This window comes from Lygodium microphyllum, chromosome 26, assembly GCF_053477565.2.
Source record: "Lygodium microphyllum isolate KBCC chromosome 26, Lygodium_microphyllum_v1.1.10, whole genome shotgun sequence".
Lineage (NCBI taxonomy): Eukaryota > Viridiplantae > Streptophyta > Polypodiopsida > Schizaeales > Lygodiaceae > Lygodium > Lygodium microphyllum.
The window spans coordinates 107,517,980-107,528,510 of NC_141160.1; the positions used below are offsets into that span (position 1 = coordinate 107,517,980).

Genomic DNA, 10,531 nt, shown 5'->3' on the forward strand with positions numbered 1-10,531 from the left:
GCTGAAAGAACGAAGAGTGACCATCAGTCAATTGCATGGCATCAACTAAAGAAGTAGCCAAAATATAATTATCTACATTATACTCGGATGCATTAATCTCCTTGATCTTGATAGTGGACTTGGTAATATGCTAATCATCAGATGTCTCATCATTATCCTACACTTTCTTGTTGCCTTTCCCATCCTTATTCTAGTGCATCTTATGGCATTGTGATCATATATGTCCCTATTACTACCCACAATAATAACAAGAGAAGAGTTAGAACCATAGGATTTACTACGACCTTGCCTACCACGAGGTCTAGACTTAAGACCTATCTTGCTATGAGTCTCTACCATGACAGTCATAACTACTCTAGTATTATTCATGCCTCTAATTGTAAGAGCATGAGAGGCACTAACTACATCAACATTCTATGATGTAAGCTAGCTGTGAATAGAGTGAAACTCATTCAAATGAGTAGACATAGGAGTGCCTTCCTTCATACAAAGGTCCACAAGTTTCTTGAGCTAGTGCAACTATGAAGCAAGGCTTTGCTTATCATAAAGATTATATACTTTCTCTCATAACTACCATGTTCCACCTTCAATCTCACTGACATTGAAATATGCCTATTTAGATAAAAATAAAATGATCGTGGACTTACATAACTCATCAAGGTCATCCCAAGTGCCACCTTCAAACTCACTGACATTGGAATATGCATGTTTAAACAAATACAAAATGATAGTGGACTTGCATAGCTCACCAAGGTCATCCCAAGTGCCACCATCTATATCTTCTAGCTTTATGGCTTTGTATCTCAATGGCTTGGCCTACTTCTTTTGCACCAAAGCTTGCCATATCTAGGTCTTCCAATAGTTAAAGTTATTTCCATCCAACTTATAAATATTAAATATGGTACTATCCCCAAAGGCACTAAAAGCACCTATCATTATGAATGCCAAATAAAGAGAGCATGAGCTATGCAATAATAGTAAAACGGCCCAAAATTGAGCCAAAAATAAATGCAACATGAGAAGAACATCTCCATAAACAAAGTAGAAGCACTATAATGCCTAATCCAAATATTTGATATCGGTAAAATAGCTCAAAATTGTATTTGAGTAATGTCGTCCATAAAACTACAATAAATGAGAGGTCAACTATGAGCAAATGTCCAAGAGAATATGCTCCCAATACTAGGAAAGTTTGGATAGCAACTTGACTTAAAATACAACTAGCAATGTCCAATAAAGAGCATACAACTCCAAGTACCAAATACTATCAAAGAATCCAAAAGTGTCAAATACATATGTATCCCAAGCATGGGATAACCAAGTACATAAGCTGTGTGCATAAGAGATCTCCAAGCAATAGTGAGATCTACCAAACTACAACTAGCTTATTGCTCATGAACAATGAAGCTCAATACATAATGAAGCATGTATCCATGAGTGACAACACATCTAACAGGAGGAAGTATCGGGTATCCAAATACCAAACAAAGATCATCCCATAGTGATGATCAATGATTGCAAGGACAAAGCTATGCATAAACCAATGAGCATGTAGAGAGATTCCACATGCTCCAAAGGCCGAGCCCTCTTATACAAAATTGAAAAATACCCCCATTGGAAGAAAACTGGAGTATCTGAGAGAAAAGCAAGCTCAATGCATATGCATCACATCTAAAAGCCCAATAATGCCAAGTAATACGTCTGAGAGCATATAAATGACATAAATATCCAAGCACATAAGTGATAAAGTACTTATTACCAATGCCACCTCTACTAAAGATGAATGTAAAGGAGCTTAAAAATGAAAGCTCAAAGCTCAAACAAGAGCATATCCAACATAACTAACAGTGGTAAGCATGCATATAATCCAAGAGCATTCCCAACTAGCATAAAATCATGTTTTTCACTAATCTTTAATACATAAGCTTCACGTCCACATTTTATGATAGAAATAAACCTTCCAATGGTGGCTGAGCAAAACAAGCTCTAATCGATCCATAGAGTATTCCTAAGCATTAATACATCATCCCAACATTGAACCTTTGGGGAATGAGTATTAAAGAAGCATAAATATTCAAAATTTTGATGCCCCAAATTGTGAACAATAGGTCTATCCACAACAATGAATCAAAGGCTAATCATTATCTTCCCAAATAATGCCCGAGACAAAGTTGAATAGGCCAAAAAAGATTCCCAAATGTTAGAAAAAGTAGAGGAGACACAGGCCAGAGCAGCTGTGAAATGTATAAATAGCAAGGTAGCCCCCTCAAAATGCATCAAAAACTATGAGACTACTCTTGGGTTCTTTCCCATTGTGGTAGTTGATGCCCTTGTATGCTCTTGCACTAATCAATGGTCCCTTGGAAGTTGACGAGAAAGCCAAGAAGGTGGGGTAACTGATGTGTACCTCAAACAAAAGAAGGAATGGCTACCATAGAATCTCGATTGAAGTTTTCCTTCTTGGGCTCAAAGTAGAATCATTAAGCTCCTCGAGTGTCCACTCTAATACCAGTTGAAAAGGTGAGCATGAGTGAGAGTGATAAAGAAGCACAAGAAGAAATAAGAGAGCAATATTCGTATGTGCGAACTTCAACAATGACAATGTGTGGCCTAGCTTCCCTTTATTATTCCATAGTAAAGTATAACCCCCAATACCAACTTAACTATTCAATCTAACCCCTACCAATATCCAAGATCACACATGGTTTCTACTCATAATGGGGGCCCTACAATTTTGCAAACATGGATCATTGGTAGCATCTTACAAGTGTGGGGCATTTAGCATAGATGACATGTTCCATCCAAATGATGTTGCAAGGCCAATAAGCTTAGAAGTACTTTGAGCTTGCAAACATGAGCATCATTCTACAAAGTCCCTTTCAATTAACAATAAATATGATCTTTCTTCATTACCCTCTATATATCCCTCCCTTAAGTGGTGTGCATCAACTAGATCATACATAACAATAGTGGACTGATGCATCCATTACTCTCATCCATAGCCTCCTCAAAAAGTAGCACTTCCTCATGACCATGATCAGTATTTTCTTAATAAAAATTGATCAATTACATTCTCTTCACTCAAATTAGCCCTCTTTATTTCTCATATTTTCACTCATTGCATAATTTTTCTTTGTACCCTTAGATGTGGTGTTATATCCACATTACCTCTTGTATATTAGAAACTCTTATCTCCTCGAAGTCATGCAAAATAAGTAACAAATACGTTTCATATTAATATATATTGTGCAACACAATCACACGCTTTCACAAATTCATGTTAAGTAGGGCTGGATACCTCAAATATCAAAGTTTAATTTATCCAACCTTTGTTGAATGCATTAATAAGCTCATCATACTTCTCTACATGTTAAATTAGTCTTAGTCATTGATGCTTTTGATGTTTCTCTAAATGTTAATAGGATACTCTTCATTGTTAAACTCACCATGGTTCTCTACATATTGAATGGGTGCTCTTCATCATCGATGCTTTTAATTCTTATAGAACATGAATGTACACATCACACAAGCACTCTTTAGATTGAACTTGCACTTCACTGTCATCATAATCTAGTGTCTAAAGGTTCATAGAATTTTGAAGGAATTATTGATCGCCATAATAGTATTTCATAATCATATATAGCATAGCATTGGTATTTCCACTAGCATGAAAATTAAATTTTAGTTACAATTTTTAGCACCTAGCTTTTTGCCAATAACCCACTAGTAGTTTCATCATTTGTTGGATTGAACTCTATAGCTATTTATGTGTGGGTATTACTAAATTGATTGCTTATTATGCATTCTCTATTTAGTAAATTTATGTCAATAAATTAATGACTCACATGTCTTTAAGTGTTGATGATGATCTAGCATGGCCATGAGACCATTTAGAGACCAATATCCCTAGTGCATCACTTAATAGGATGATCAAAGCATTGTGATAAGGATATCTGGTGCAGGCAGTACAAGTTATGAAGGGGAAAGGAAGTGTTTGCCAAGTGTAAGAGTGTACACAAGAACCAAGGAGTTACACATAAATGAAGAAACGAGAGCTTCCACTGATAAATGGGAGAACGTCATTAACAAACACTTGTATATGCTGTATATCCAACCAATAGAGCTTTTTGCTACTTTCATTTTAACAATACCTTGCATGTGATGAAAAATCGCAAACCCCAAGAATGCATGCAATGGCCTTGGCACTTGCCTTCGGTAGGCCAAACACTCAAATGTAAGTATAAGAAGGCTGCCCCCATAATGTCGCATTTCCTTATTGCCAAGGGAACACACTTCTATGGCAGATCTGTGGGTGAAGCGGTTGTGACCAACATACCATGCCATTTGCACATTGGTCGGAACTCGGCAGGGGGCCTCGCAAGCATTTCCTTCTGTATCCTCGCCTGCTGCCCCGCTTCACAGGCAATTTTCTGCATTCACAAATCCATCTTCCGACAACTCATACAGCATCACAATTTGATCAAACTCACTTAGTGTTCCTCGTATTGGAGTGATAAGGGTAGAGATGAGATCTTTTGCGCATGTTGAAATTTTATGGACCAATCGAAAGGTTGCTAGTAGCTGCCACACTCCCAGCCAGATAGATGACGTTCAATTCCTTGTGATTGGTAGTAGCTGCCATACTCCCAGCCAGAGAGATGACATTCAATTCCTTGTGATTGGTATCACTCATGTTCCACTAACATTGAAAACCATGAAGACACTAAGCTCACTTCTCAAAGCTAGCATCTTTACTACCAGCCCGGTCATCATTTTTTATAGCACTGAGCATACTGTGCCTGCTGGACAACTTCCACATTGTCCACTGTCAGAGCTATTCTTGCTTCAACATCATCATGGTTTTGTATCGAGTTTTTCGCATCTTACTACCACGTATCTCATCCACTTTAGTGATAATGACTATACTTTCATTTTTTTAGGATCCATTCTTGTAATCATCCTTGATAAGTAGTCTGTGTCATTCTATTTTAGGTAATAGGAATGTAGGGAATCTTAGTTACCATTAATGGGTGTTTTCAGCATGCATCAGAGGTCTGTTGAATGTGCTCAAGGGCACAAACAAATGTGACTTTTTAGTACACATCGTTTCAAGCATTGCCATGACACCAAATCTAGGCCAGAGGATTTCTTTGGCATCCATGTACTACTACATAGATTCATTCTGTACCCAATTCTTTTTGGCATCTTTGGAAATGTGCTCACTTCTTCCAGACTTGCTCTCCAAAATTTATAATAGCTCCTTATTCACATCCTCTTGCCTGCCAGAATCTACATATATATTACTCATACAGACATGAGCTGAAGCATTATTTTCATCCAGTTGAACTAGTGCTTCATATGCCAGCCTTCCAACCTTCACATTGCCCCATTTTTGACAAGCAGCTAACACAGTATGCCACACTGTTGTAGTGGCAGAAAATGGCATCTGCTTGATCATAGCTACAGCCTTTTCTAAATGCCCTGCACGGGCTAAGAGATCAACCAGACAAGCGTGGTGCTCCAAAGTTGGGGCAAGGCCATGTTGTGCACTCATGATGTCAAAGTAATATTGACCCTTTTCCAGCAGACCTGCATGACTGCAGGCATTAAGCATAATAGTGAATGTAGCCACATCTGGCTGTATACCTTCTCCTACCATTTTATCGAATGTCTCAAAAACATGTTCAGCCTTTCCATGCAAGGCATGCCCAGTCAGTAGCACATTCCACGACACTAAATCCTGCCCACAAAGTTTGTCAAATACCTCCTTTGCTTTCACAAGCAGGCCACACTTGACATACATATCTACCAATGCAGTGCCAACAACAGTATCATTTTCAATATAACCTTCTCGAGCAATCATAGTATGTATTTCTTGGCCCTTGTCTGCAGCTCCCATGGTGCCACAAGCTTTCAAGATGCAAACAGCCAATGCTGCATCCAGTGAGAAACCCTCAAGCTGCATGCATTCAAAACAATGCAATGCTTGGACAGCAGGCCCATGCTCAGCATAACCTGCTATTAGTACACTCCATGAGATTGCATCCCTAACTGAAAGCTTATCAAAAACTTCTTGTGCTTTTGAAAGGTGGCCACATTTGGCATACATATCTATTAATGTAGTGCCAATAGTGATATCATTTTCCAATAGGCCTTTGTTGACAATTTCAGCATGTATTTCTTGGCCCTTGTCTATATCTCTGATGCTACCACAGGCTTTCAAGGCATACAGAAACGTAACAGCATCAGGAGAAAGGCCCTCCAGTTTCATCTGCCCAAAAAGGTCCAATGCTTGCTCACTGTACCCTTGTTGGGCATACCCTGCAATTAATGCATTCCATGAAAATACATTCCTTACTGCAAGCTTGTCAAACAGTTCTTGTGCCTTTGCAAGCAGGCCACATTGCACAAATGAATCAATCAGTGCAGTGGCAACAACAAAATCCTCTTCAAAAAACCCTTTTCTAATTATTTCCATCTGCACTTTCCCAATCATTCCTAAAGCTCTCATGCTTCCACAGGCTTTCAAGATGCCAAGTAGTGTGACTGTGTCAGGAGAAAAACCCTCTAGTTGCATTGATTCCACGCACTTCATTGCTTGCTTCACATACCCATGTTGCAAAAACCCTGTGATAAGTATATTCCATGTGACAACATCCCTTGTTGCAAGATTTTCAAACACTTCTTGTGCTTGTTCAAGGAGGCCACATTTGGCATACATATCCACCAAAGCATTGCCAGCAATGATATCTTTTCCCAGCAAGCCTGCTCTGATAATATCAGCATGTATTGCTTGGCCCTTAGCTTTGGCTCCTAGGCTGCTGCAGGCCTTTAGGATGCAGCCAAAGGTAACAGTGTCTGGAGGGAATCCTTCTGATTGCATCCATTCAAAACACTGCAGTGCTCTCTCATTATCCCCATGTTGGGCATACCCTGAGATGAGCGTGTTCCAGGAGACTTCATCCCGTGCTGGAAGCATGTGAAACACATCCCACGCTTCTGCTAGCAGGCTGCATTTTAGATACATGTCTATGAGTGCATTGCCGAGATTGGCATGCTTTTCTAGCAGTCCCTCTTTGACGATCTCAGCATGTATACTTCGTCCCTGATCTGCAGCCTTCATGTTACCACATGCTTTCAAAATGCAAAGAAAGGTTACCTCATCTGGCGAGGGGCCCTTGAGTTGCATCTGTTTAAACAAATTTAGTGCCTGCTCACCATGTCCACGTTGAGCATAACTAGTGATTAGTACATTCCATGACACTACATCTCGGGCTGGAAGCTGGTCAAATACTTCTTGTGCTTCTCCAAGAAAACCACATTTAGCATACATGTCTACCAAAGCAGTACCAACAACAACATCCTTTTCCAGTAAACCTTCTCTAAGGATCTCAGCATGTATCACCTGGCCCTTGTCTATGGCCCCTAGTTGGCCACATGCTTTCAAGACGCTAAGGAAGGTGACTGCATTTGGAGAGATGCCCTCAAGTTTCAGTCGTTCAAAGCAATTCAAAGCTTGCTCACCATGGCCACATTCAACATATCCTGCAATAAGACCATTCCATGATACTACATCCCGAACGGGAAGCTTTTCACACACGTCTTGTGCTTTTGCAAGAAAGCCACATTTGGCATACATATGGACTAAAGCGTTACCAACAAAGAGATTCTTGTCCAGCAATCCCATCCTGGCAATATCAGCATGTATAATACTACCTCTCTGCAGATCCTTTTGCTTGGCACAATGCTTCAATAAAGCCACAAGAGTGCGAGGCTGACTAGCTTCCTGTTGCGTTTGATTGCGGCTACTAATGCTGATAGTCAATATCTCCTCCTCTTCCTTCTCCTCCTCCTCCTCTTCTTCCTCATCTTTGTATGCTTTGTGATGGAATTTTCTTGTTTTCCACGTCTTACCGTCACCAAGCTCTCCATTTCCTTCATGAAGCTGATGATCAGCAACTCCATTCTCTGCTTCTGATGGTCTCCTGAGAGGTTGCACTCCCTTTCTTCTCAACTCTTCTTCCCGATCTTCGTATGCTTTGTGATGGAATTTTCCAGTCGTCTGCGTCTTACCTTGACCAAGCTCTCCATTTTCTTCATGAAGCTGTTGATCAGCTACTCCATTCTCTGGTTCTGCTGGTCTCCTGAGAGGTTGCACTCCCTTTCTTCTCAACTCTTCTTGGACCGAGCATGGAATGTGCCAGCCATGGATGCTACACAGGGACGCCCCCCTTAAGGTGTGCTTGAAGTGTGGGCCTTCTATAACAGAATGGCCGCATGCACTCTCATAAGGAGAAACGTCGACAGGTATGGAAACCACAGGCGCTGCCATGAGGCATGAGCGGGCAAGAAGGCCAGGGGCGAGAAAACGAGAACCATGATAGATATCATTTTACTGTTTCGATTTTGTCCTGCCCTTGCCATGGATTGCAGATGTAATGGTCCACGGCCCTCGGGAGTCGGATACCCACGCGGGGCCCTCCCTTGACGCCGTGTACGTTCTAGAGAAGCACTAGACCCATTCCCCAACCCAAGGATAACACCAACTCAACCCGTCACGGGACACCCTAACACGACGCGGAACGTGATATGGTTCAGAACATCCTCACGTGTTTGGAGAATGGCTCATCTTGAGGGTAAAAAGTCATATTCATATCAAGAATGTATGTACATGATCGTCGAAGGCACAACAAGAGACCTTGCCAAAGGTGGAGGGTAGAGCTATCAGAGTGCATCAACACGACTTGACACCATGGGGTAAGGGAGCTACAAGAGTTAAAAGGGAAGGGAGTGTGAGGCTTGGGCAATTGGGCAACCCCATGTCTCCTCCCCTCCATGTAGGCCCTCCATGTAAGCCCTGCCTCATGGAGCAACCATCATTTTTGCCTCCCGATGTGCAGGGTTCTCATTTGGAGCAAGGCACAGGCCCCTTGCTTCGAGTTCAAGTCGAAATGACTTTTTTTAGAATAGGTGGGATTCGACCCGTATCACCCCTGTACGACGTGGTCCAAGATGGTTGATTGTGGATCCTTGTGAGCCCAAACTCTTCCGTGGCGTGATCCGACAACTCCAAGCGCCAAGTTACCCTTGTGCGAGCTAGACAAACATGTTATGCGTGTTGTGAGCGAGCCGCGACACGGGAAGGATATCAAGGGCATAACGGCCCGTGACGCGCCGCGGTCATGCTGTGATACAACAGCGTCAACTTGACATGTCTTGCTAGTTGGCTTCTGATGCATGTTCAAGACGCGACGGGGTGCTGCGTGCCCGCGAACCATGTTTCTTGTGCGAGTTTCCTTGCACTGACCCGTGGGACTAGGAGAGCAACTACAAAAGATTGAGCCTTAATCACAGTACCATCCAACATTTTTTACAACAATTACATCCTCAATGGCTATAGAAGGGCACACCCATAAGATTCAAATTTCATTACATTACCATCCAATAGTTTTTGCAACAATTACATCCTCAAAGGCCCACAAAATGCGACAGATATTTCATTCGCAAACCCATTAAGACTGAGAGAGCATTGAATGGTGCCCTAATTCAACTTTCTCACAATGACTCCACCAACCACATTTTGACACTTTTGGCATTGGTGAGTCCACATTGTGCAAATATTGTCACATTGCTATTGGCATTTTGGCCACTAATCTTAAGTCACCCTACATCTCCATTCCTTTGAATAAGCATCTAAGAAACTTCATTGCTTACTTTTAGACCATCACTTTGTTTCCCATTATTTGTGGTGCTATTGATGGCATCCACATTAAGCTTTTCCAAAAGCCCAACATTGAACACATCCAAGCTCAATACTAGTGTAGACATCACTTGTACTCATTGCTTACGTAATGAAAAATGCACTATTCAACCAATGAGAAGGAAGGCCTAAGAAAGTTTTGCCACTACCGATTGGCTACACCATTCACATTTCCCATTGAATATCACTACTCTTCCTTGTCAACAAGCCTTGTGTGTGATGAGACGAATTGGCTTTTGTTGCTCAATTTTGATTATCTTGTTGTAGTACGAATGGTAAAAAACATCACATAGCCAACCATCTATTCATGGTAACATGTGTTCCAATGGTATGAAAGACAAACAAGTAGACTATCAATCATATGGGATGAACTAAAGTAGGCCTTCCTCACCAAGTTCAAGTGGAAAAGATTTGAAGAGTGAATGCAAGAGGAGCTCACAAATGTAAGTTTGTTGATTGGAGAAAGAGTTTACTCCTTTATTTTTAGAGTGAATCCTCCTTTGAAGTGGTCAACCCATAACCTAGATAATGGATTCTAGAACAAAGTATTCCTCAAAGGTAAGGAAGTTTGTGAATTGAGGAGAACTACGAATTTCTAGAAGCAATAGATTGTGCCCAATTGTACAATAAAGTGGAAGTTAAACTTAATAGGGAATAAGGAAGAGGAGCCTTTTCTCCTCATTTCTAGGAGGAATACAACAAACAAGTCCCTTTTTAGGTAGTCTCCTGCTCTTACCAATAGATACCAATAGTACCTCAATACAATGGTAT

The 10,531-nt window shown here is 41.0% G+C and overlaps 1 protein-coding gene across 1 annotated transcript; it reads right to left on the reverse strand.

The window, feature by feature from the left end:
- Positions 1-3,814: 3,814 nt before the first annotated feature.
- Positions 3,815-8,497, reverse strand: LOC148013656 (pentatricopeptide repeat-containing protein At2g39620-like). Its single transcript, XM_087668042.1, has one exon. It carries the CDS (start codon positions 8,330-8,332, stop codon positions 5,249-5,251), a length of 3,084 nt encoding a protein of 1,027 aa, XP_087524168.1. The 5' UTR covers positions 8,333-8,497; the 3' UTR covers positions 3,815-5,248.
- Positions 8,498-10,531: the final 2,034 nt, after the last annotated feature.